This window comes from Triturus cristatus, chromosome 8 (assembly GCF_964204655.1).
Source record: "Triturus cristatus chromosome 8, aTriCri1.1, whole genome shotgun sequence".
NCBI lineage: Eukaryota > Metazoa > Chordata > Amphibia > Caudata > Salamandridae > Triturus > Triturus cristatus.
In genome coordinates, this window is record NC_140591.1 from 452,078,364 (window position 1) to 452,106,108 (window position 27,745).

The window sequence follows — 27,745 nt, forward strand, 5'->3', positions numbered from 1 at the left end:
TCACTGCCTCAACCCCCTCTCTTTCTACTACCCATTTTCCTTTTTAGGTCTCGCCTGAGCTTTTGTAAAAGGGGGATCTGGAAGTGCAAACTAGTGCTTTTCAGGCCTCCAAATACAGTGCATGTGCGCCGGGCGCGCGCACCATTTGGCAGCCTGAAAAGCACTGCCTGATCACTTTCGGCTTTGATGTCCTCAGTGAGCCGCGCGGCCACTGAGGACATCAAAGCGGCCTAGTGCACACCATTTGCCACCCCCTTCCTGCTTGTTAGGCTCTCAGCCCACCGGCTCCTCTTCCTTTTCGTTCCACAAATGGGAAGGATTTGTCTGAGTATTGAGTGGGGTCAAGAAAACGGGGTTCCATTCCCGGCTCCGACGCTTGGCTGAACTATGTGACCCTGGGCAAAAACATCTTCTTTATTCTTTATTTGGCGAAACCCGGAGAGATGAGAAACTGACTAAACAGACCATTAACAAGCATTTGCAATGCAATAGGTCTCGCATTTCGCGAGTTTGAGCTATTGGCATTGTAAATGACAATTCCTTTTATTTATGTTTTGGTTTTTAAAACATAAATAAAAGACATTGTCATTTACAATGCCAATGGCTTAAACTCTCGTAAATGCGAGACCTATTGCATTGCAAATGCTTGTTATCTCAGCCCCCTTTCCTGTCTGTCCCTTCCCTGCCTCAGACCGTCTCTCTCTCTTCCCGGTCTCAGCTCTTCTCTCTCTTATCTTACCTGTCTCGGACCTTCTGTCTCTCTTCCCTGTCTCACCCTCTTCTCTCCTCCTGACCTCCTTTCACAGCCTCCACCCGGCTCTCTTCTCCACCCTCCTCACCGCCCTCCGTGTTCAGCCTCAGCCCTCCCCTGCCCCACAGCTCTTCTGTAATTGCAGCGCTGTGTGCCTGGCCCGGAGCCACCAATCAATGTGTCACTGTTGAAATGTTAATGCTAATTGTATAAGGGCCCCAGCAGGCAGGCAACTAGAGACAAATTTCGGGGGGGGGGGCAACACAACTAAAGCCTCATTAACGAGTAAATGGTCTTTTAAAGACCTGTGAAGTACTCGGGTCCGGCTGCAATTAGATGGACGCCAGCCCGCGAGGCTGTCTCAGCCGGGCTGACACACATGACGGTGGGATGGGGGGGGCCTAAAGCCCAGTGAGCCCAATGGGGGTTGCGCGCCTGGGCTCCAGTGGCAGGCCCTTCAGTGGCAGTGCCAATTAATCTCAGGAAAAGCCGTCGCTGACCTTGGGCAGGAACCTGCTGCAGCCGTGCGATGCTTATGTAATTTAACCGTAAAGAGTGTAATCACCGCCCTCATCCCCGAGGCCTCCCAACCCGGCTTCGGTGCCGGGCTGCCAAGTGCTGCCACACCGTGCCGCCGCCGGAGATGGTGAGACGCCCATTAACACCAGCGCGGCGCCAACTGTTGCATGTCTAAACACTTATAAGGTCCCAAAGGCGAGACCTATTGGCTATGCCAATGCTTGTTGTGATTCCAATAGGTCGCAAACCGAAACCTACCTCATGAATATTAATGAGGGAGGTCTATTTGCGACCCACTTGGAATCGCTAAACATGATGGTTTGCGATTACCAAATAGTGAATCACAAAAGTCCGCTATTTGGTAATCGCAAAGCCTTCCCTATGTATATCTAGCTCATAATGTAGAAACAAGTAAGGTGTTGCCTTCTAGGGGGCTCCTATTCCAGCTGTAAGTTGAGTACATACTGTGTGTCCCTTCATTTTCGGAAAGCACCCACTACATCTTAAGACTGCCAACCATTATTCAACCACTGGCCACAGAGCACAAGTGGGTTCATACTCTACCCCATACATGCAGAAAGTCCCTCTTCCTTGCAGTTCCTTAGTTTTTGACTTCTTTACCCTCTGCATAGACCATGGCCACGGCAACCCAGAGCACTTGAACATTATAGAGGCCACATCTGTCTTTGTTTGTTCAGGGTGAAAATGGGAAAGCAGAATCTAAGTTCATTGTGCATGAAACAGCCAGAACAGATGAAACTTTCTTTTAAATCCTTAGTGTATAAATGATGGCAGCAGCCGAGTGGGTGAAGAGATACTGATTCAGTAACTTAGAAAAGTTGTTTAGGAGGTCGCTGGATGCAAATGGTGGATGTGACACTGCACCAGATTACAAGAGTGACTTGCGGTTACTTACAGCGCTATGGGACGGTTCATTCCTTGGATCACCCCGTCCAAGATGCCAAGGCCTTCATCCGTCAAGAAGGACAAACGAACACCTCGAGCTTCCAGCCTGGCAGCTATTTGTAGAGCACCTTTATATCCAGACACCTATGGGCAGTCAAAGAATAGATTAGAAGAAGGGGCAAAAATCTTAGGGAAGAAGCTGTGGCGGAAACCACAAGGTCAACCTACATAACATGGACTGAATCAAGGAGGCGGTTAGATTTACATGGCAAGGTAAGAAATAGTGAACATGAAATCATTTTTAGATACCGCTGCAACCACAGCTACATTTTGTCTATTTAACGTTATTAAATTGTTTGCTGGCCTGCAAGAGCAGCAAAGAAGGGTGGGGAGAATGCTAAGCATGAAGTGGAGTAAGAAAGAAAGAAAGATAGGTATTCACTAGGAAAAGAAGCAAAGGTAACAACAGACATAAGGAGGATATAGGGGTGGAAATTCAGAAACGGACAGAATCAGAAAATTGAGAGTGCGGGACAGACAAGCAGAATTACAGGGTGACAAAAACTGAAAGAATGAGGGAGTGAGAGAGAAAGAACGTGATAATTAGTGACATGGAATGGCAGAGAGAAATTTAAAAAACAGGATTTTGTTAAAAAGCAAAAAGGAGCTAAGAGGGTACTGCACATAGATAACAAGAACAAAGTGAAAAGGGCAAAACAAAGACATCTGGAGGGGTTTAAGTGAGTGGTCTCTAGAGCTACAGATCACAAGACAGTTTTGGATGAAAGGAGGCAAAAAGGATCCAAAAAGGTGGTGAAAGCAGAAAGGTGGAGCCACCAAAAATGTGGATGAGGCCCTCTACCTCTTCATCGTGCCCGATACCCACGTAGAAGGATCTCTGCGGTCTGAACTTTATCTTCAGTAGGAACTCCAGGGCCTGCAAAATGCCCTAAGTAGGGGACACAACATGTATCAAGTAAAGCAATACAGCATAGAGGGATCTTCACGTGGCAAGGCATTGAACATAAGAGAGGACAAGGGAGTGAATGACTTAGGAAAGAGCATTGAGAGGTCAGAGAACAGAAGCAAGGTGCTTCAAGGAGCCCATGGGAGGGAGCAATGGAAAGTGGATAGGGAATAGTCTGAAGCAACTGGGAGCGCAGGTCTAAGATGTGACATATTAGCGTGGAAGCTACAGGAGGGAGCACACAACAATGCACGGGGCTTGGAGGTGCACAGTAACCAGAAGGTGTAGTAAGAGTTAGAATGGGGCTGCACAAAATGGAGAATTGAGTCATGGGTAAGTGCAGGCATGCAGGGTAAAGGGAGGCCTATGGAAGAAAATGCCAAGGAGAAGCATGGGGGTGGAAGATATCTTACAGTCGACCCTTAAGAAGGTGGCACAGGGTGGCGATCAGAGAGGTATGGGGTGTCAAGCATATTGCAGCAAAAGAACAAGATTCCCATATAAGAAAACGAGGACTTGGGCAAAAGACTAAAAGTGTAAGAATTTGAAATAAACACAACAATATTGAATTTTTTTAAATTTCTTTTACTGTTTTTTTTTACTATGTGAAACATGACAAGGTGGAAAAACAAGTAACTGAAAGGCAATGGCTTTGGTCTACTTTTTTAATCCTCGACTAGGAGGCCTCCCCCTTCCCTTGCTCTGGAGGACAACCTTGATGAGGAGTGCTTAGCGGATGGGTCCACATCAAGTACTGCAGACCTTCACAGCAGGTCAATGCTTAGTTGGATGCAAAGATTCACTCTCCTCTTGTGTCATGGAGCGCGTCTTCCACCCCCATGCTTTTCCTTGCCATGTTCTTCCATAGGCCTCCCTGTGCCCTGCATTCCTGCACTCACCAATCAGTGTCAACCTTGGCTCTTTTAGGTGGAGGTGGCTGTGGCGCATCATCAGTCCCCAAATGAATGGTCCCTTCTTGAAAAAGAATGTTGTTAGTCCACTTGCTACACCAGCTCCAAGGGATGTAGGAGACCCTTGCATCCTTTCCCAAGGGAGACAGTTAGAAAACTGGACCTAAAGGCCTAGAAGAAGGAGGCAAGGATTCCTTAGCAGCTTAACCTCAGCGGTACAAGGTTCTACCTGGGTCATTTAATTGTCACTAGGCATACATTCGGAGTTGACCTCAGGATAAGGGGGATCTACCCTGAGGCCGTGAGAGAAACCTGGTGTTGTAGTGTTTAGAGGAAGGGTGTTCAACTGAGGTTAGCCCTTTCAGGTCTGCAGGTTCAACTGCAATTCTTCAAGGTTTAGGGGGAGGACGGAAGTGGCATTTGTGGGGGTTCCCGCTATATTCCTGAATGCTTTTTTATTCTGGAAATGAACTTCATTTGGTGCTGACTGTACTGTAGAGTAGGCCCTTCAAATAAATGATCCTTACAACAGATATGCCTTGAAATGCTTATTAAAACTGGTTATGTTGGCTAGGCAACAAGGGGAGAAGGGGTCTCTGTGCAGGACGACTCACATATACGATTGTTTCTCGATTGCATGGGGCTTTGGCTTGGATTAGGGTGCGTTTCCAAGACACATTCCAAATTTCAAAGGGAACCTGTTAATTGAAAATGACCTCTCCTCAACCACCGAGGTCACTTTGCACTCTTCAGATGTGTGTAGGATTATCTTAATGTACAGAGATAAATTAGCCTGTTATTGTCACCCTTGACTTGGCCTGAAAGGGCGAGCGTCCTTCTAAACTCAGTTATACATGGCCCTGGCCTACTCCTCGTCTAGGACAGACATAGGAAATCTGCAGGTCTGCTACTAAGTCCAGCCCATCCACTTCCTTCTACTATTGGCTAGAGGTGAGACCCTAAGTACAGGAAGTTCGGTAACCGGATTCAACAGCTGCTACACATTTGTAGTATGGTTGTGAGTAAACTGCAGTATTTTGCAACTCTCAAGATTTTTTTCTATAGATCACATTGAAACAGATAATTTAGGAAGGTGTAGATAACTCAGCTAAGTAAGTAGTGCAACTAGTAAAAATAAAATCCAAGTGATGGCATTATAGATAAATAATTGTAGCATCCCTGGACGTCAGTCTGCCAGCAAGACGAAGTACCTATTCAACACGCATAAAAATCTTGGGGCATATTTAAGCTTGCACAAAGCACGTACATTTATCACGCTACACAAAATGTAATGGTCCTAAATCGATACAGAACATACACTTTAATTCACAAAAGTATTTTGTTGAAAAAAATTGAAGGGGGGGGGGGATTTACCCCCTTAAGAAATGTTAATGAGTCTGTAAAATGAAGAGGAGTGTGCTTCCTGTCACTCTCTTGCCCCCTCAGGAACATGGAAAGCTACCTGTGACAGCCTACAGGTGCTGGGGAGCCATTAACAGAGCTTAACAACTCCATATTACTTAAAGAAGGTTGGTCTTTGTGTCAGCTTCTTACTCAGTCACTTCCTAGCTTGCTAACAATTGTAAAACAAGAAGTTTGCACTCTTACCTGCTTTTCCTGAAATGCTGGTCTGTCTTCTCATTGGTTGTAGCGCATCATCAGTCCTCAAATGAGGTTTTCAGGTGGCGCGGGGCCCTCAAGACTCTAATGGACGGGCTGCTTAAAGAAGCTAAATCCTATTGTATATGGGTTCTGCAAGTAAAGTGATGTTCCTCCTTGGTCCACGTGGGCTGTCTGTATGCCAGATTTCCAGAATATGCACAAGCTATTTTGAATAGAGTGAACCAAAGGAGAACCACTGATAGTAATTGGTTACCCTGGAATTCTGGCATATCTGTGGTACACAAGGACCAGCACTGGATACCCCAAGGCTAAAACTTCCAGAAAAGCCTCCGACTTAGGAATTTAATTACTCCATCAACAGTATTCACTGACAAGTCATAGCCAGTATCTAGCGCATTGAAAATAGAATCACTATCTCCTGACACTGTGGCGATATCCACCTTCCTTGTAGAACGAAGAGAAACTACTGATAAAAAGGACTGAAAAAGTAGGGCTGTATTGTGGTGAACACATATAATCAATTGTCTCTGCACTGGAAAGTAAGAATGAATTTCGGGAGATCCTAAAGCCTGATGAGGTGGGCAACTCTTATGACCAGGGAGAATTGTGGAAACAGAGTCCTCTTCCTTTACTGGAAACTGAAAAGTCACTGAAGGTTATGGACATTAATTAGAAGGGTATGACCTTTGTTTGCCTTCTGAATTAGACATATGGCTTTAGATTTAGAATGAATAGGTATCATGGGCTAAACAACAATTTTCAGTACAGAGGAGCCTGTCCCAGATTTTTTTTTCCCTGTATGGGAACGGTAAAGGACTTACTACTAATAATACAGGTATGTTTTTTTTAAATCCTCTTTTGTGTTTTAGCTTTTATTTTGTGTGCTTATAAACGGAAGGTCTGTATTGAGGCAGGCTCCTGTAGTGTTCCGCACACCCACATCAAATTTAAATATAGAATATAACCCTCTGAGCCTTTGTGATCATCTGCAAGAATCAGCTGTAGGTGTAGTCAATTGTGGATAGTTCATTTTGAAGGTTTTGCACCTTGACCCTGAGAGGAGTCTGGCTCAGTCACTAAAGGACGAATATTTATGCAAAGGCGCATTTGTTTTTCTATGGAGATCTTGCTTTCATAGCCTGGTTGATCCCAGACTAATCTGATGCTGTTATAGCCGTTACAGAAGCAGAAACACCCTTTAATGATAGCTTTAGAACTCTGTGAGGAATGAACGGGTCATTTGATAAGGGAAGGCCACAAGCTGGGTTCTCATCGAGAGGTATAGGGCACTGGGATATGAGAAGCAATGATCATACCAGTACCAATAGCTATTTACCAACCCAGATGGAGTACAGGGTTAGAATCAATCTTTCCAACTTTGAAGGCTTTGTAAATGATGATGCCTTTTATTGATCTGTTTTGCTAATTAACAAATGAATAAAAGGCACTGTCATTTACAGTGCTAACAGCTCTAACTCTTGTAAATGCGAGACCTATTCTAAGAAGCAGCTGCCATTAGCCCGGGCTGCTCCAAAAGTGAAAGCACCCGAATGTTGCAGGAAAGCATGTCGTGCCTGCAGTAGGAGAAACTCATTAAAGAAAATAGTGCTTACAGACTAAAAAAGACATACCGTGTAACAACTGAAGTAAAAGGGCCATTCCTCACTGGAGGTTACAAATGAAGACAATGCGGTACTAAGGAGGGGCTAACAAGCCTATTAGCGAATCAGAAGCCAGCATTTACAAAGGACAATGACACAAGCCCATGAGAAATATGGGTGGAGCTTCTATTCCATACTCCAGTACAGCATGCCGCAGAGCAGCACATGTGCTTCCCAGGCTCGACCTTAAAAAAGAGATGGCCGAAACGGGTTGTGGATGCAAACTTTGAGGCAGGGCCTGGTAACGTAGAAATATGTTTAGGCAGAGCACCACAAAAACCCTCAATGTTTTTCTTTTCAACAGCTTGTTCTGGCCCTGCCCATTACTGCAGGGAATTTGCAACTACTTAAGAAGGGAAGAGTGCAGGATGGCAGAGTTGGTACTACAGAAGAAGGGCAGAAAGGATTTCATGGTTATTGAGAAAAGACTGAAGCAATGAAATAAAGCAATGTGTTCATTGTTTTAGAGTGACAAAGGGTACACCTAAATCATGGGGAGTTTTGAAGATCATCTATTTCTCATGAGGCAGCCTGGTGGCTCTCAATACGTACAATAGCTGAGCCTTTGTCATCCAGTGTTCCTCGCCCATAGATAAAGCCATCAACTTCCTTGGCTGCGAAGGGTGGATAATTCCAGCCCTCGTCAGATGCGGGCACCACGTCAGAGTGGGCCAGCATCATGTAAGGTTCAAGTTGGAGGTCCGAACCTTGAACGGTAAAGAGGTGGCTGTATCCTGCAATTATCTCATGCTGAATAAAGCTGCAGGAAAACAATTCAGGGAAAACTGCAAGAAAAATAGAGCGAGTTAATTGTGGCTATAGAGAGACACTTCGGTTTAAAACAAATTTAAACGTTCAGAAACTCTAAGATAAAAGACGTTATCGAACAAAGCGCATTTAGAAGTCTTCTGTTGTAATTCATTTAAGGTTAACCATAATGTAAAGTTGCACCTCCTATGCTGCTTCACTGATGTTACCCACGTTTCCCACTGCAAAGTCTGCACTTATCAAGCTATGCAATTCCAACACTGCTTTTCTGATGTTACCTACATCTCCGGCTACAGTCAAAGTCTGTATTAATAAAGGTATGCACCGGTGCAGGCTGTTTCAATCATACACTGCACCTCTCCTGACACACAGAAATCCAGCATGTACCAAGCTATGCACCCCCACAGTGGAGTCAGTGTGTGTTCTTGATGTTATGCTTATGCACCTGCCCCGTAGCAGTCAGTACACCCTCATCAAAGTATGCATTAAGAAGGTTATGGCTCCTCCGACCATAAAAGTCAGTCTGAACCCTGTAATGCCACCACCCCTCATAGAAAAGACAGACCAAAGGCCTCACAGCATTAGTACCTTTTTTGATGTATGTGTTGAACTCCTCCATGGCAGTCAGGTTCAGTTTGTCTTCTGAGAAAGAGACGGTGGGGATCCTGATGGCCCCTTGGAAAGAGAAACAGACCTGCATGTCAGTACTAAACAATCACTTGAAGATGCAGCGTATTCTGAAAAGAAAGTGGCTGCTGATTTGACTCCTAATTATGCCTGCTCGCACCCATAGCACTCAAATTCCCTTCCAGAAGTCCTCCAGGGGACAGCTGGATAAAAAACACCTACAAGTTTTTACCTTTACAAATACACTTTTCAGTGAGGAATCGGTCAACCTAACAATTCAGTCAGTTTAATGTTTTTTTTTTGCTTTAATCAGAGTAGTTCTGATAAACTGAAGCATCTGTAGCATTTTATATGGATTTGCATAGTAGAGGTACAGACTTCTTCTGAACTTGCAGCAGTGGTGTGCATCCAGGCTGGAGCACTCACAAGAAAGACACAAAGAGGTGTGAACAGTCTGTGATGGAGTGGGTAAAACAAAAATGTTGTATACCCCCCATTCTGCATGTTCATACTAATTAGAATAATCTATTAATTATAATAAGTATTAATGTGTTTGTTTGCTATCTAATCGACCCTACTAATGTATGAATTACACATGGGATTTGCATTTGCATGGCTAAAATAATTTGTAAACTAATATATGTATGCATACTAACACAAGAAAAATAGAATATTACATGGTATATGTTGCCTTTGTGATGTAATTGTAAGTTGCACCAGATGACATCATTGGGTGAGTATAAACGCTTTAAATGTCGCCAATATGCTAGATAATTACACACACATAAGGGAATTAGTGAGGGTTAAACATTTTATTAGTTATTTCCATGTTTAATTACTTTTTGTGTTTGTTTTGCTTAAGTTGACCAATTTGGCCTATGATAAAATGGCTGGCCTATGGACACGACGAAACAGCTACCATTCCACGAGGTTTCCGACTAAATGCGCATGATCCAGGCTCCTGAACAAGTGGCCTCAAGATGGCCTGTACCACTGACAAGGTCGTGACTGGACTACTGCCAAGAGCTTTAACAATGGACAATCTTAGCAAAACCGGATGGATCATGTCTGACAGTGTGACATCATAGACTTTGGGAAACCGAAACGGGCGATCTTAACCAACCAATCAGAAGTGCCTAAAACTGACTTTTGCTACATTTTATCATTAATTTCATTATAAAAAGACGGTAGAATAGTGAGTTGTTTTGCTCTTTTTCCTGTTTCCTGACGTTATGCTGACGGAGAGGACGGTGACACTGCAAGACAGCTGTTTCCCTGAATCTTTGACAGACTAGATTGCTGCCCATTTTCTTGATGAACTGAGGACTCTTAGACTGATAGGCATTGATTGATGCGGACACGTTTATGGTCCAGACCCAATCTTTGGGACTGTAGCGTGCTGCATGACGAATTAATTGACTTAAGAGGACGACTAATAGCCAGATTAAGTAACTATGATGTTCTGTGAATTGATTAAAATTCTTACTAAAAATTTGCATTTATTAGATAAAAATATTATTGATTAACAAGCAAATGTGTTGGGTTATTTATTATCATCTGAATCTAAATGAAAAGGATTAGAATCACTTTTCCAAATTCAACTAAATTGATCCATCGACTAAGTGGAAGGAATATCTTGAGATTCAGGATCAAGATGTGCTGGATTGAAGATATTTAGTGGATGTTAATGTAAATAGATATTCTTTTCACGCCAGCGTTTGCAACATCTAGCTCTCCTGTAAGAACAGAACAAATGAGAGTGTGTGAGTGTTGGTGTTATGGGCCCCACCAATGAACGTATTGAGTGAAAGCGTTAGTATGGTATCTGGTTTGTGACGAAGGGAGGATAGGAAATTCCACGCTGGAGCAGTTTTTCTTGGTAGCAGAGTTATGGTTTTTATTGTTTTTGTTTGGTGATTATTACTTGTAAATAGCTTATTGATTATTGATTGTGGATAGGTATTGGTTTATGTATTAACACTCTATGTTGAGTCGCGTCGAGTTCTATGTTGTTTGCACGACTTCTGGGATGTAGGAAGTTTGTAACGGTTCCGTAGTAGAGCAGAGGTAAGTGCTGCTCTCGGGAAAGACGGAATTGTTGTTGTCCTGTAGGTACACGGGGAAAACATGTGACGATTGAAGTTGCACGGCGCATTGTCTGGGTTCGATTCGGTAACATCGTCGTGTGTTGCCATTAGAGATATCTCCTGTATGAAAGAAGTGTATGGTAGCGAAGGTCACCTGTGAAATTTTGGTCTTAGGTACCAGGGGTCCAGATGGCACTCCAATAACGCTCATCACTAGAAAGGTAATAGGTGCTCCCTAAGCTTGATAGAAGGATAAAGTAGAGGGTAGCGCTACTTTGTTAACGAGTGTCATAATTCTGTAGTAGGACAGACTGTTCGGTGTTCTCGGGAAAGACAGAATTCTGTGTGAATGAACTACATTTTCCGTATGAAAGTGCGTGAATGAAATAGCATTCAGGTTAATCGTGAAACTCTGGTTTTATTTCTCAGGAGAATTGGGTCTCCAACTAGGTGTCTTAATTCTGGAGAAACGGTTAGATAATGCTTGTTAGAAGGGTAAGGTAGAGGGATGTGCTACTTTATCAACGGAAGTAACGATTCCGTAGTAGGGCAGAGGTAAGCGCAGCTCTCGGAAAGATGGAATTCTTGTGAAAAAGGTCATTAACTATCCTTGGTTAGCGAAGCGGACAATGGTGGCGTTTTATGTCGTTACTAACAGATTTGTAAGTTAGAACAAGCGAAAAGAGCTTACAGAGAAAATTTTGTAAAGGAGGGGTCAGTAGAAGCCGGAGTAAGAGCAGCGGCTGCTGACGTCAGAAAGACCGCGCTGGGATTGGCCAGTCAGCTAGAAACGTAAACGCTCCTGATTGGTGCGTTAGTGTGAGTCGCGCTACGATTGGCTAAAATAACAGAATAGTCGTAAAGGAGAGACTAGTGATACGCGAAAAGACAAAATGATGTATTACGATCCACCTGAAAAAGAGAAAAAGTCCTGGTTTGGAAAAATCAAGAAGTGGTTTAAAAAGGACAAACCGATTGTGACTAGGGAAGGACAGTTGCTTCCCCCACCAAAAACCCCTGCATCCTTTATGGTTGTGAAATATGGATATCACACTTGTATTTGGTTAGACACTTGGGTAAAATATACCAGGAGTGACTGAGTTTTAGCATTTCCAGAGCATGGTTCGTTTAATTTAGCGGTTTTGAGAAATTTGAGAGAAAGAATGATGAATCTAGAACCGAGACCTAGACCAACACAGTTTGAAGCACTGACAGAATGGGAAAATGAGATGCATCACAGAGAAAGACAGAGGAGTGGCGGAAGGTATAAATACATGTTTGGCAGATACGGGCATGATACTCATTTTGAGAAAATGAGAAGGTGGCGGAATGAGAGTATGACCAATGGGTTGTTTCCTGTAAGAATGGTTGGAGGGAAAAAATGTACAGAAAAAAGACATAATTTAGAACCAAAGGGGTACGGGGTGAACGAACTAGAGGATGATGTTCTTGATGATGTTTTATAAAAACCCACCTCCATATCAACCAGAATCTGAAATGTTGACACCAAGTGCCCCATGAGAGAAACTTTGCGAGTCATTAAGACAGAGCAAGTACCTCAAGAATTAGGGGAAAGTAAAACAATGGGAGAGAGAAAATCAGATGATAAAATGAGTAGTGAAAATTCAGCAGAGTTACCAACAACAACCTTAGAATTAACTGAAAAGATAAGAGAATTGACCAAAAATTTAGAAGCTGTAACTGTTCCAGTGACTATAGGCCCTGTAAAGCCTATTTTTGACAAACAGAAGGATAGTGAACATTGTTTAATGGTTCCTTATAACAGTAATAAACAAATTGAAAAATCAAGGCAGAGTTCAAATGAGAATCAATGGAGACAGACAATGGGTATGATGGAGCCAAATGCCTCAAATAACTCATTTCTATGCCCAAAAGTTGCAGAAAGCCCTACTGTGAAGATGGAATCAGTATTTGAAACCCAAAGGGACTTAGAACAAACTAATGTAGAACAAGCATTTGCAATGCAATAGGTCTCGCAGTTATACGAGTTTGAGCTATTGGCATTATAAATGACAGTGCCTTTTATTTATGTTTAAAAAAAAAAATAATAAAAAGCATTGTCATTTACAATGCCAATAGCTCAAACTCCTATAAATGCGAGACCTATTGCATTTGCAATGCAATAGGTCTCGCATTTGCAAAAGTGTAAGCTATTGGCATTGTTCATGACAATGCCTTTATCTATTTTATTAAAAAAACACATAAATAAATGCCATTATCATTTACAATGCCAATAGCTAGTGTTGCATTATTATTAGCAATACCAACTGCTCACACTTTTATAATGCGAGACCTATTGCATTGCAAATGCTTGTTATGAGAGGTTTTATATTCACACGTTGAATTAGGCTTGCTTTGAAGAACTATTAAGCCGTATATTTCGTGGCTTTCGTCTCTAAAAAATAATTAAAATCTGCTTAAATACATCAAGGCAAACTTGACAACATTAATATGGATCTTGTGTCAACTGCATTTGTCACACAAGGCAGAGCGGTGCCCTTCTGTCACTGGCACGCCTCCTGGCACGCGCGCTACAATCACCGCGCTAAAATGGCGGCGCACCATAAAATCAAAGCGTGCATCTTTTGTGAGCCCGGGCTCCACTCTGACAAATGTTTGCATACGAAATCACTTTGAAGTGAAGATGGAATTGTTGGATCTCTGCTGCCGTGCACATATTTCAAAGATCGCATTGGCCGAATCTATTCTGTGTTCCGTTCTTTGAAAAACCTGCTTAAACTTTAAAACGTTTTACTGTGTGCTACTTATGCATCGCAACAAGTGGAAATTAAAATTAAATAATGTGTCACATGAAAAATGAATAGATTTACACCCGATTGAAGACGTGACAGTGCAAAGCCGGGCAGCATCATTTCATTTGGCTATTTTCCATCAGAGAATTTAGATTTCTTGCTTCAAGGGGCAATGCGATGTTTTTCGCCTTTTAACAGCATTTCAAAACATTCCCGACAAGATACGTCGTTTGTAAAACTACGCATAGGAATGCGTCACGGAAGAAAAAAAATCCTATTTCAGATGAAAGAAAATTATAGAAAAGCTTTAATAAAAAACGAACATTTCAATGACACTATAACTTGCTTTAAGCGTACGATGTATATAATGGAGTCATTTAGAAAACCTGGCGTTCCACCATTGATCAGAAACGTCCGTCTATGTTGCTGCTAAAAATGCTGCTGAAAAATCCCACTTTGAAGTTTTACATCATTGCATGCACAATCAATCAGGCCCCTTGAAAGCCTTACAAATCGAGTGGCTGAGAAGATGCGAATGAAATGAAATAGGAGGCTGGCGGTTCCATTTGATGACGTATCATGACGTAATGTATGTTATATTCAACATTACATATTGGAATGACCGTGAACAAACATTTTTTCTCCGTTTGTTAAGTTTTTCCTACCCACTGCAGGATGTAAACATGTGGCTAGGCCAATTATGTAATGAACTAAGCCCCCTGGAAGGGTGAGTTACCCCAGCCACTGAAATATGCAGGGCGCAGGCCACGACTTCGAAGGGTGCTTGGCAGTGTCCTCCTCGATAGTGTGGCGACTGGGAGCCTCAGCAGACCAGAGGCATGGTTAAAGGGTCTCTTTACTAACATGTTCTTGGGCACCACAGAAGGCCCAAACTTCGGGCTTGATTTGTAAAAAAAAAAGCGAAACAGACGTGCCAGGGCGATTGTCAGGAGGCCACTGTTGCCTGCATTACCCATTGCTCCCACTAGCGCTGCCAATGACTGTACTATCACTACTAGCCATCACACCCATAAAAAGTATGACAGTTTAAACTTTAAATATACATTAAAATGACTAATACATGCCGCCGAAGCTATTCTTATAGTTAGGTTGCGGGTATTAGTGTTTTAAATGCATATTTAATTATTAAACAACAGATGTTGTGCTCCTCAAAAGAAAATACGACAAACAGCGCCACCATGTGTCGCTGTCATAAGAGCCGATGTTAACAATAAAGCGCCAGTGAGGAGCACCGGAGACCACCGGGTTGTATTAAGCACGGCCCCTCCTTCAGTACAGAGTGACACTCCTGAACCTCCCTCGGCTTCCGTTAACCCTCACTCAACGCAGATGTTATTGAACAGTGAAGGATATGGGCTGACTGAGCCCTGCACTGTTTAGGCCGGTAACCTTCAGGTCATGCGAGGGCGTCCATCTGCATAGAGTGCATGATTCCACTAAGCTATTTTACTGAGACACAAGGGGGCTCCTGTCGCTCATAGACCAGAACTGTGCGGAAGCACATTAGTATCCGAAAGTGCTCTGGGTCCTAAGCATGTAATAAGCACCTGCGCTTTCCATCCTTTATTAACATTATCAATTACTGGCCAAATTAATTTGGTAAAGTTTATATAACACATGCATAAGTAAAGTATTCCATACAAAAGTTTTCAGCGAGTTATCGAAAGGACCGCTGCTCAAATAGAAACGGCACGACTGCTGAGAAAGTCAAAGACGACAAGGCAAAACGCCGCAAAGCGCCTTAAGGCACCAAAGATTACACATCTGAAGGGATGAAACAAATGTCTTCTGTCTAAAGTAAAACGTGTGATGATATTAAGATCTGCCAAGCGTAACTTCCAAAGACAGCTTCTGGACCGGTTGCATCCGTCAGATTTGAATAAAATATGAAAAATACGGCGCATCGCGAATAGACTACTGAAAATTAACCTTTTTTTAATAATTATTTCCCATTTTTCTTTGCCTTCACAATACATCTAATGAAAAGGATGTCACATGATGCGATATAGACTCTTCGTTTTCCTGCCTAATTAAGTGTGAAGCGCTCTGCTGTTGCCAGTTACTTTTAAACACTGGGGAACTATCGTCCTAGCAGTTGATAGCACATAGTCTAATGACGAGTAATAATGTGGATTATTTGATAGTGATCTCATAGCCTCATCGATCATTTTTTAATCGCTATCAATAACATGTTACTGTTTCCCAACTGAACGCACTCATCTTATTAACATCTAAAGAATGAAATGCGTAGGGTTCTTGTCAGGATTCCAATTTGTGACTTACACAGAAGCATAACAATCAGTGTGCAGCAGGTGCAGGGGCACCGGGCCCAGGGACCCGCGCGGCCGGTTGCACTTCACTATCGCTTTATTGTATTACCTAAACAGCGGTTGAGGCGGAGTGGGGGCCTCGATGCGTGCACTGGGGCCCATGCCACCCTTGCAACGCCACCGGCCCAGCATGTCTCATTCTCTCTGCCCCCCCTCCCCTTCTTCAAACCCTTAACTCGTTGAGTGCAGATGTGTCCTGCAATGTGTGTTTGTTTTGATTAAAGCATCGGCACACTCCCACTGTTGTTGGTAAGAAGCACAGCACGCCTACCACAGGTTGTTTTCACCGTGAAACACTAAAGTACAAGGGTTTTTCAGATAGTGCAGGAGAGGGTCAATCATGGAGGGAGGAAGGGAGGCGGCCGTGCGGCCGCGAATGTGAAAGTGATCGCGATCAAACATCAAAGCGCCCGTGCGGGCGCGAAAGTGAAAGAAAACGAGTGCTTTCAGGCTGCCAAATGGTGCGCGCGCCCGGCGCACATGCACTGTATTTGGAGGCCTGAAAGCACTCGTTTGCGCTTCCCAAACTCGCTTACTATAAGTCTCGCCAGAGCAGCGCTAAAGCGCTGTCTCAGGCGAGACCTAAAAACCAGTAGGCCCATCTTCAGAAGAACTGAGCGAATGGTTGAGAAGTCTGCAGAGAAAAGACAAAGAATCCCAATCAATAGATGTAGCCAAACTACGAATGGTATTGGAAGAATTAATAGTAGGAACTATTCCCACAGAGAAGTTAAAAACTTACCAGGAGGAGGAGTTGTTGTTGTTTCTGTGTAAAAGCATAACTTGGAGAGCAAAAAATCTCCATGAAAGATCAGAAGTAGCAAATGAAATGGGTATAAACATTGAAAAGGTAAAGGCCCTACAGAAACCATATCGAATAGATTTCACTGAAAAAGATATTGAAAATTTGAATACCACAGGACGAATGAGTCAGATTAAGGAAATAATTATCCTGCTGAGGAAATGGGGAGATGTGGACAAATGGACAAGCAGATGGTATCGAAAACGAGATGATGCTTTAGACAAAACTTTTGCAGCTTTCCCTGTAAGAGAAAAGGAGAAGGTAGTAACAGAATGTCCTATGAGAGAAATTCCAGGAGGAGGATATGTACATGTCCCATGGACTAGACAAGATATTTTGTCATTCCCAAATGATTTCCCTCGACTACGTGAAAAACCCGTCGAGTGGTATAGGCAGGTAGACAGATTTGTAAAATTGTCCAAAGTATTATGGATTGATCTAAACAGCCTGTTTGACATAATAGTACCAGCAGATTTATGGACGGAATGCAAACTTATGATAAATTGGCCCACACAAGAATATCCTAGAGATCCAAAGACAGGAGCCCCAGACCCCGAGGTAATGAAGAAATACGAGCAGGTCATTGTCTTTTTGAAAAACAAAGTACCTCCTAAAGAAACAGATTGGTTAAAGATTGACAGAACTCATCAGGAAAGTAAGGAGTCGGTACATGCTTACTATGTGAGGTTGATTTTGGCTTTTAAACTATTTAGTAGTGATGAAAATTTGAGCGAAAAGGACTCGAGTCATTTTGTATATGGTCTACGTCCAGAAATTAGTGAAATGATCAAACAACATACCGTAGATTGGCAAAACAAGAAAATAGATGAAGTATTGAGACATGCAAAATATTTCAGTGATGAGATTGAGGCCAAACAACGAACGCATCTGCACGTATCAACAGCCAGCTCTGACAGTGATCAGGAAGTCAAGAGCTTACCACTTTCTAAAAGGACCATTCACTTCCTTACACAGTTCTCGAAGTCCTACTCTAAACCCCTGACATCAACTAAATGGCAGGCTCTGGAAGATTAATGAGCAGCCCTCTGTATCAGAATGGACCTAATCAAATTTCGAAGCGGAAGACCGTCTCCTCTTCCCCTAGTTCAGTGCCTGGGCTCCTTCCCTCAGTCTCAGGAATGTCAACAATACACTTTCACAGTCTGGGAAAGCAACCTCGCCTCCATCTTGTGCACATGAACAGGCTTGGGATGTTCAAAATAGCACAAGTTAAGCACACACAATCTCAGAGCTAGGATTTTGGGCTCACCGGTTCCAGCAGGACACGAAAAAATACACACACACTACCAAACATGTCTCACACTCACTGCACATTAAAGCAATTGACAGGCACACAGGGGTTCACATAACAGAGCAACATTACACATAGTGGCAAGTATAACCATAAATGGTGAGTAGAACCATAAACTCTTTGACATAGATAAAAAAAAGAAAGTGTGGTCACAGTAATGAGTCTTAGAAACTCCGTACGCTCCCATCACCGCTCAAGTGACCTACCCAAGGCATGGACAGTAGCCTATGCTCACAAAGAAGGCCCACTTGGTGCGCCCCTCCAGGTCATGGAACAGATTCTGGATCCTGCATTACCATGTACAAGCCTAAGGCTATTTAAACATATTAATTAGTGTGATACCAGGGCTAAAACAAAAAGTCAGGATACCGATTGGACTTGCATGTCCACACTCTAGGTGCAAGTACCTGCCCGTTCACCATGCAGGAAACATTCCTGTTCCAACACATAGTAATCACACTCAATAAGTTCAATATGTGTCAGGATTACATCTTTTAACATTGCCTGATTGACACAAAGGGAATACACTATGAAGTCCCAAAACTGCACTTTGCGACTCACACTTAGTCTTTCCACGCATGGAGCACCCCGTGAATTGCTGATAGAATGTAAGGCACCCTAAAAAAAACATCTTTGAAAATGATGTCATTTGAGAAGTATCACATAATGCAATCTAATTGATTAGATTCTTTTTAAAAAAAAAATATTTTTATTAGCAATTCCAATAAATACAAATAAACAAGTAAATCGAGCAATAAATATAGCAGCTTTGTAAACACATTAATACACACTCAATGATGACAATAAAAATACATAAAAGAAAAATACAAAACAGTATAGAGAGGGAACGGTTCAAGCTGGAAAAAATTCATAGACTTCTTAATATTGCCGAACTCCATTCGCCCAAGCTGTAATTGGTGCCCAGATTTTTTCCCCAAAAATTCTAGACCGCAATGCTCTAGTAGCAAAGATGGCTTTCTCTTGATTATACACCCCCAGAAATCTGGCTAACCACATCTGAAAACTGGGCGGATGCGGATCTTTCCATTGTGCTGCTAATATGATTCTAAAAACATTCGTCCCTATAAAAAGACATGCCTCTTCTTCACGACTAAAACCTAGGGTATTATCATATCCTAGAATATAAAGTGTGCTAGAAAACACCATCTTATGTCCAAATACCTCCTCCCAGAATCCTAGCACCATATTTTTAAGTGGTATTAGTGCATGGCATGTGGTACTTTGAAATTTGGGACCGCGTAGGAGACAGGGCCCTACCCCTGTCTATTCCGGTATTGGCGAACCGCGAATGGTCAATGCGGTATGTACAAGTGCTTTGTGTAACGTTTTAGCGATAAATGCACTGTGTACACGTTATTATACATTGACTACGTGGGTTCCATCTTAGAGCGGTGGCCATCTTATGGTTGCCCTCACATAGGCTACATATTATGAAGCAAATACGGGCCTTTAGAGCACATGTGCCTTCCTTTGACTTCTCTGTGACCTGGGTAGCTTGGCTCCGCTGCCCCAGGTCAGTCCGGTCTCACGAGCTCCCCGTCCTACGGCCACCTGTGATTAGCATCAGGGTTTGACACACCATAAAGCCTTTTCATCCCACACGAGCCTCCGGCTAATCTCTTTCACACCTGACTCTTCCTGTTTTATGGCTTGTTTTCACAAACAGGAGCTGCCCGAGTTTATTGGGGCCTGTTGATATCTGATGTGGGATCTGAGCCTCGCTGGGTAAATAATTGTGGGCTGGCTTAACTGGAATGTGGGATGGTCATCATGACTCTGCCTTTTCGTTTGAAATGTATACATGTGAATGACCATATCGTAAAACGAAGAATGTGTGCCTGAAGCATGATATTTTGTATTTAAGGAGAAGCCCGTTTCTGTAACTTTAAGCAGTCTCCTGAGAACATACACGCTGTTGTACTTCTAGGATACCTGTAATTGGTCTGCAGCCAATAAACTGATCCTTGACTTCACCCAGAAGACTCTGTGTTTCTGTAGGTCTGAAACAGGAAAGAACCCGAAGTCTTAGGGTGTGTTCCCCTGCACCGCTGAGCTTTAAATGCCCGGTACTTCAGGCAATCTGAAAACATATGAGGCAGAGTAGCCGGTCCTATCCTGCATCTTGGGCAGGAATCGTCTGTTCTTTTACCCCATAAAAACAGCTTGGCAGGAGTAAAATACAAATTAAAAATTGTCTTGTATAGTTGTGCTTTCAAATTTGAGGATAAAAGCAGTTGAGATATTAAAACCAAACTCATGTCAATATCAATATCGGGGTTATGTAGTTTTTCGACCCATGAAGATTCAACCCCATCTAGATCGCTTGGAAGCTTCTCCTGGAGAATACCATATATAGTTCCTCTCCGAGTAGAATCTCTAACAATGACATCCATAAATGGGACAGTTTCGAGAGGAATCGTATTGGACCCCAAGATAGAATTAATTTGAATAAACTTAAAATAATCATTATTCGAAATTCCAAAAGTGTTTTGTATATTCAAAAACCTATGGCCTGTCCCATCCCCCAAAAAGTCACCAACTGTTTGTATCCCTGCTCTATCCCATTTTTTAGCAATTACATCATTAACATGTGATGGTAATATCGAGGATTGCCAAAGAGGGGTATATCTATTAAATTTCGGGATTTCCATCAGCTTAGTGGCCTGCCTCCAGACCTTCCATGCACTAATAACAATCCTCAACTTGTTTTTTTTATAATATCTTACTTCAGTTTGCCTTAACAGGAGTCCTTGAGCTTCTTTCCCCAATGCTATTTCATAGATAGAAGGAATCACAACATCTTGATTATCTTCATTCATCACAAGGAGAGGTACCATTTGTTGAAGAAGGGCGGCCCAATGGTATAGCCTCAGATTCGGAGCAGCTAGCCCTCCTCTGTTTTGAGGAAGAGATAAATATTTCATTGATCTCCTGATTTTCCCATACTGCCAATAAAACTAGACATTTGGGACTCAAGCAATTTCATGATTTTTTCCTCTAAAACAGGGGGATAGCCCGAAATAAATACAGTATTTTAGGGAGTGTATTCATTTTTAAATAATTGCATCTACCAATAATGGATAGATGTAGGTTATTTACCCTTAGAAGATCTTTAGTAATAGTCTTAATTAGAGGATCATAGTTCAGATTGTTAATGTTTTCTATTTTAGCTGTAATGCACACTCCTAAATAGGTCGTATTTATTGCAATCCTAGGGTCAGTAAATATAATATTTTCAGTGCAGAGAATAACCGTCTTATCTCTATTTAAAGACTATCCCGAATATTGTCCAAATTGACGTGTAATTCTTTCAATTTCAACAATAGCCTCAGCGGGATCTGGTGTTAAAACTGCCACATCATCGGCATATGCTAGAATTTTAGTCTCGTATTCCCCAACGATGACTGGTTTTATTTTCTGGCTGTATAATAGTCTAATAATCAGGGGGTTTATATATAGCACAAACAAAATCGGGGAGCAAGGACACCCCTGTCTGGTACCTCTTGAGATATTAATAGGTCTCGATTCAAATCCCATCATTTGTAACTTGGCCCTGGGTTGTTGATACATGGCCTTTATGGAATTAATAAGTCCTGGCCCGAAATTACATTGTTCTAAAACTCCCCACAGAAATCTCCAAGACACCCGATCAAACGCTTTTTCAGCGTCTAGGAGGATCATTGACATCGGGTCTCCCGTCTTTGACATAATATCAAATAAGGTAATAGCCCTGAGGGTATGATCTGTTGTGCCTTTGCCCGGGACAAAGCCATGTTGCCACGGGGAGACCAGATGTTCTATAACCCTCCCAAGTCGATTAGCCATAATTTTTGCATAAAGTTTAGAATCTGAATTGATCAGGGAGATCGGCCTGTACGATGTAGGTAAATCTACTGGCTTGCCTTTATTTGGGAAAACGATTATGTTAGTATCTCTCCAGGATTCAGGGGGGTTCCCGCTTGATTGTATACCGATAAACAGGTCTACTAAATATGGTAAAATTTGAATACCCAAAACTTTATAAAGTTCGAGGGGAATCTTGTCGGGACCAGCTGCTTTCCCTGAAGCTAAGCCTGATAGAGCTAATTGAAGCTCTACAATGTCAATTTCTCTATCAAGATCTTCCCTAGTGTCATTATCTATTATTTTGATTCCTTCCGTATCTCTCATAAACTACCTAATAAAATTTTTGCACATAATGCAATCTAATTGATTAGATTCAAACAGAAATAAAATGTAAAATGACCTTATTTTTTACTTTCAAGAACCTCGTTTTTAGGTCTCACCTAGGCAGCACATGTGCTGTCTTTTCGAGATATGCTGTATGGGCTATCAGCATGCCCAGCGCTTTCCATTGGTTGTTTCGTTTACCTTTTGAAATTTACATTCGTCCCGCCTTTTGTCGGTTTTGTTCACCCTGGAGACTGCCCCTGTTACATGGATCATTTCACTCTTGGCCATATGTTTAGTTTCGGCACATTACTTTTTCTTTCCGCTTTTGTCGCTGCTCCGCTCGCTTGTTTTTTATTGTTTTCTTCTGCTTGTGTCTTTGGCGCTTGTTCAGCTTCAGCGCCCTTCGCTGCTCCCAGCTGCTCATGTCCTCAGTAAGTGTTCAGCTTTGGCGCACGTCTCCCCAGCTCACTTAATCTCCTCCCATTTGTTTCTGCTTGCTTTCCCACCCCCTACCACACCACTGCAACTCCCACCCAGCTTTAATTACCAACATCCCTCCCTCCTCTCTCTTGTTGCTTGTTACAGCTGCCACCGTAGTAATCGCTTGGGTGCCCAACTGCCATGGAAGCAAATTCAGGACGGTGAGTGTCAAAATTCAGGACAAAGGGTCAAAGTTCAAGACCGGAGGTCAAAATTCAGGACAAAACTTAGGGCCAAAGGTAAGTTTCTTATAGACACATCAGAGGAGGTCGCACAATAGTAGATAAGTAAGTAGACAACCACTTAAGTACAAGTCAAAATAAGTTTATATTAGGTTGATACAATTGTGCACTTCACGGTTTTTCAGTATGTGTACAGATTTGAGCATCTGTGCAGGTCTTTTTGTGGTATTTCATATGATAATAATCTATTTTTATGGTTACTGCACTTTGTTGTCGAGTTTGATATTTTGTTTACAATTCATGGTCCTGAGCAGGCATGTTTGGTGAGAGAAAAGGTTGGGAAGATCTGCTCGGATAGACATTGTGAGATGTAAAGCGGCACGCATAGGATGCAGCTAATTGGGACCTGCAGTGCTGGACTAGAGTGCAGTCCTCGGACTGACCAACTTTATGTGTTAGATCGCTTCAAGCATTCCATTTCTGTTCAGCTAGTGATGACTGGTATAAGGGCTGGTATAGTATTGAGTGGTGGATAACACCCATAGCGAAGGTAAGAGCATTAAGCAGGAAAAGGGAGTTATTAACCAGACTGCATGAGCCACAATTGGCTGCACACTGCTGAGTGTCATGGTATTATTGTGGGTCAGAGCAGTTAGTTAGGAGTGGACATTGCTATAGCATGCCCTGGCTAGTCATAAATCAGCCCTCCTTATTTTTGCTGTATATTGGAAATAGTATACTGATTGGGCCGTTTCATTTCTGTGAGCTTTAAACTGCAGATTCTCATTGATGCACAGAAGTGTGCTACATACTAGAAACTATTTATGCTGTGGAGGCATTATTGTAGGGTAGAGGGAGGCACCGTCTTTTACATAAAAACACTTTCTATTGAAATAGAAGCAAAATGCCATCATGCAATTTTACTGATAAATCTATATAGTGCACAAATACTGTGTGAAAACGTGGTTTCAGCAAATATGTATTGCGAGAAGCTGCCCCGATATATGATGTCCACTAATGTAAGAGGGCACCTTGCACCCATCCAGACAACCCTTATAATGATTTAAGAGGTCTCAGACAACCTTAGAAAGCTATCAAAGTGTTAGCTGTGGAGAGCAGACTTCAGGCTTAGTCTTGAAGGAGTGTAAAGCAGCTTGTTTTACCAAAATGCTATCTTATAGTATAGATTAAATGAAAAAGTATTTATAAAAATATGTATTTATTATATAACACTCTCTAGTACTTTACAGGATCTCCTACATGGAGATAGACACAAAGCACACAATACTTTAGCAAATAAATTACAGTAAACAGCACTAATGCACAGTGGGCCCCAGGGGGGGACCAAACCATACACTAAGAAAGTGGTATAAGAACCATGACTCGAGTCAAGACAATGTCGTGAGGATGTAGAATTGCTGGGGACCCACAGAACCACCCAAAGTAAATAGATAGGGACCCCACGGAGCGCGTGTGAAGTTTGAAAAAACGACCTCGTGCTCCGTACAAGTTTATGTGTAAGTCACAGTTGGGATTTTAAAGAATCGGAACCCTTCACAGATGACCCTGAAGAAACCCAGTGGAAGACAGAAGGTCGGAGACCCATCCCACCCATGGATACCGTGGTACCCATGTTACCTATCCCAGGGAAGCCGGGTGCATAGGTGTGAAGTGGTGTCGGAAACCGCAGTCGAACCCAATGGAGGACTTCGGGAAAGTGCCGCTGCTGGAATTGGAGAAAGTGTCCGGAGGAATCCAAACGTGGATTCTGTAAGAGGAGTACCTGAAAGCAGAGGGGACAGAGTCTCTGGGCCAGATGTACGACTGCAAGATTTCGCGAGGCGCAATTTGCGACTACTCCGTACATATTATTTTTCGACTCGTAATATGAGACTCGCAATGTGGTATATGAAAAAAGCTATCGCTTTTTTTGCGACTCGCTATTCAGTCGCAGCGCAAATTTTCAATTTGTGAGTGCATATCTTACATTGCGTACAGCCATTTTTGCATGTGCAAATCAATTTGCAACAGATTTTGCACATGCAGAATGGTAGTACATTTGGCCTTATGTCACTCGGGAGTGACCAGGAGCCCTGGAAGACGAATGTCATCAGATGTCGGGTGCTTCAGGAAAGATGACGGTGACCTTCACTTTGCAGCTGCGAGGACCAGGCGGCCTCAGGATGACCAGGACCCGGAAACGAGCTGTCCCACGAAGGATGTCGACTGCTGAGTGGTCGGTGTCCGGCAGGAGCACCAACGAGCCTTGACAAATGCAACCCATGCAGAAAGTCAAGAAGGTGCACAGTTGGGACAAGCAAGGTCCAGGAGACTCACCACAAGTAGGGGAGTCAGGACAGGCCCCGAGCAAGCGGGGGAGCCCAAGGAAAACAAATGGACCCACAAGCCGAAGGCACAGGAGTCGCGAGAGGACCTCAAGCAGCTCACCAAAAAATGTTGGCCACGATTCACACGATGCGGTGGGGCCGAAGATTCTGGTCACTGGAGGTGCTCGAGTTTGGGGCTACTTGGAGCCCGAAGATCTGCTAACAAAGATGTCAACAAGCCTTTCCAACTGCAAAGGGGACATGGTACCCAGGGGTTCGGTTATTGCAACCCGACAAGGACTGCTGGCCTCAAACTTGGTACGAGGGTCGAGCAGGCCTCGGGAGCGGAGGAAAACCACCACCTGTGTTGCAGAGCCCAGGGAGTCCGGAGGAACTCGGGAACTGCAGACCGGTCATCTTTGGTGCAGTGCCTACGAATGCAGGGGAGTGACTCCTTCACTCCAAGGGAGATTAGTTTCGTTGTCCTTGATGCTTCACAGGCCTTGGAAGGTTCCTGTATGATGCACAGGCACATACGATGCAGCAGGCTGGAAGGGAGACAAAGTCAGGCCCAAATGAAGTCCAGAGTGCCCAGACTGTAGAAGGGCATTGGTTTCAGTTCTGAATCTTATCCCATGACGAATCTAGGGACATACACCCAGGTAAGCCCTTAAGTACCCTAAGGAAAGGGTTGGGAAGATTCAGAGGACCCTCCCAAGGGAGGGTCTGGACGGGGGGAGGTTACTCCCATGTCCTTTGTCCAGTTTCGTGCCACAGCGGGCACCAACGGCTCCCAAGACTGGTTTGAACTGGACTATGCACAGGGACACTAAATGTGCCCCTCATGCACACTTTCAGGCGCTGGCATGCGCACCCACCCAGCCCTAACACACTAAATCCTGTCTGGGAGGTGGTCACACATTCCTTTGACAGAATGTCTATTGTTCTGCCTTCCCATGCTCGAGCTTGGCTCAGCAGCAGGAGGGCAGAAATATGTCTCTGGTCGGAAGCAACCATTTTGTGCTGTCTGGGACTAGAAGGTTGGTACCGGGAACACAGAGCTTAGCGGAGGGCTCTTCCGGTGCTTGGAATCATACGGTGTGGGGGTATGATTCCAACATATTTGATGCCAAACATGAAAGGATTAGTTGCAGCCGTTTTCGAGACGGCCATCACGCGATTACGCGGTGCCCCTCTATAAAGTATATGGCTGTTTCAATGACAATCCGGGAGAATATATTCCGTAGGCTGCAGGGGTGTCCTGCTCATGCAGGGGCACCCTCTCACTTAGAACCAAAGCACCCTGTCTTCAGGATTGTAAAGGCCTGCTGTAGGGGTGACTTTTAGGTTTTAAGTGCAGCGACCCTTAGATATAGTAAACCTATATCTTTAGTAAGTGAAACATGCACCAACTTACACAGGCTGCAATGGCAGGCCTGTAGTTCCATTTTGAACGGCCTCTCATGGGTGGCATAATACATGCTGCAGCCCATGGGAGACCTCTGGGGTACCTATGCCCTGGGTACCATATACTAGGGACTGACAAGGGTACCGCAGTATCCAATCTTGGATGTACCCAAGTACTGAACACAACAATTTAGGGACTGGGGTCCTGGTTACCAGTATCCCAGTTAGACTAGTCAAAACACAGCTTAGTATCAGGCAAAAAGTTAGGTACCCATGCAGAAGGATCCTACCTTCCTACATGTATCATTGGAACATCACCAAGTAAAGTGTCTTGGTTCTTTGATCCTACTAAAACTCTGTTTCGAGCACACTTCTGAATTACAAAACAAGTGGTCCATTTATGGTTTCCCAACTGATGGATGTGTTTTGAAACATTTGCACAGTTTATTTACAGATATTTAAAAGCTGTTGTGGGTTACAAACAAACTGACAATTCACAGCCTTTGTTTTCGCACCCCCAAGAAAATTTGGGAAAACATGTGCATTCTACAACACATTTGTCATTATAGATCAATTGTATTAACTTCTAAAGCATAGTAAATAATGACTTTACTGTGCACCAGGATACAAAAATCTTTGATTGGGATCTTCAATGATTTCCTCACTATCACTCATCCATCCATCCACTCATCCATCTATCCTTTTACCCATCCATCTGCCCTTCCACTCATACATACATCTATTTACCTTTTCTCTCATCCATCCTTCCACTCACTAATCCATCCTCTCACGATCCATCCATCCACCCGTTCATTCATCCACTCACTAATCCATCCACCCCACACCATCCCTTCACTTACTTACTCACCCACCTTTTCACAATAATTATGAGCTGAGCCTTTGTCTGCAGAGTTGTAGACAGAAGAGACCCATCAAGAACTCCACCTTTGCTGTAGTTCCTAAAGCAAGGGGTGGAGGGTTCATTAAGCCCCTGCACATAGGCAGTGCCAGGATGGGATGCAGCTGTGGCATGGTGTTGTTTCCAGAGCTTTAAGTGGGATGAAAAAACAGGGGGGGGGGGGTGTCTCCAAAAGGG

At 43.3% G+C, this 27,745-nt stretch overlaps 1 protein-coding gene across 8 annotated transcripts in view; it reads right to left on the reverse strand.

The window, feature by feature from the left end:
- Nucleotides 1-27,745, reverse strand: part of LOC146802300 (N-fatty-acyl-amino acid synthase/hydrolase PM20D1-like) — a 257,866-nt gene that overhangs the window by 220,964 nt on the left and 9,157 nt on the right. For all 8 annotated transcript variants that reach the window (XM_085621870.1, XM_085621866.1, XM_085621867.1 and 5 more), the window contains 4 exons: nucleotides 8,695-8,781; nucleotides 7,891-8,123; nucleotides 3,039-3,125; nucleotides 2,187-2,320 (listed from right to left, as the gene is read on the reverse strand). In XM_085621870.1, coding sequence (XP_085477996.1) covers nucleotides 2,187-2,320; nucleotides 3,039-3,125; nucleotides 7,891-8,123; nucleotides 8,695-8,781 — 541 coding nt within the window. The remainder of the gene's footprint in view (nucleotides 1-2,186; nucleotides 2,321-3,038; nucleotides 3,126-7,890; nucleotides 8,124-8,694; nucleotides 8,782-27,745) is intronic.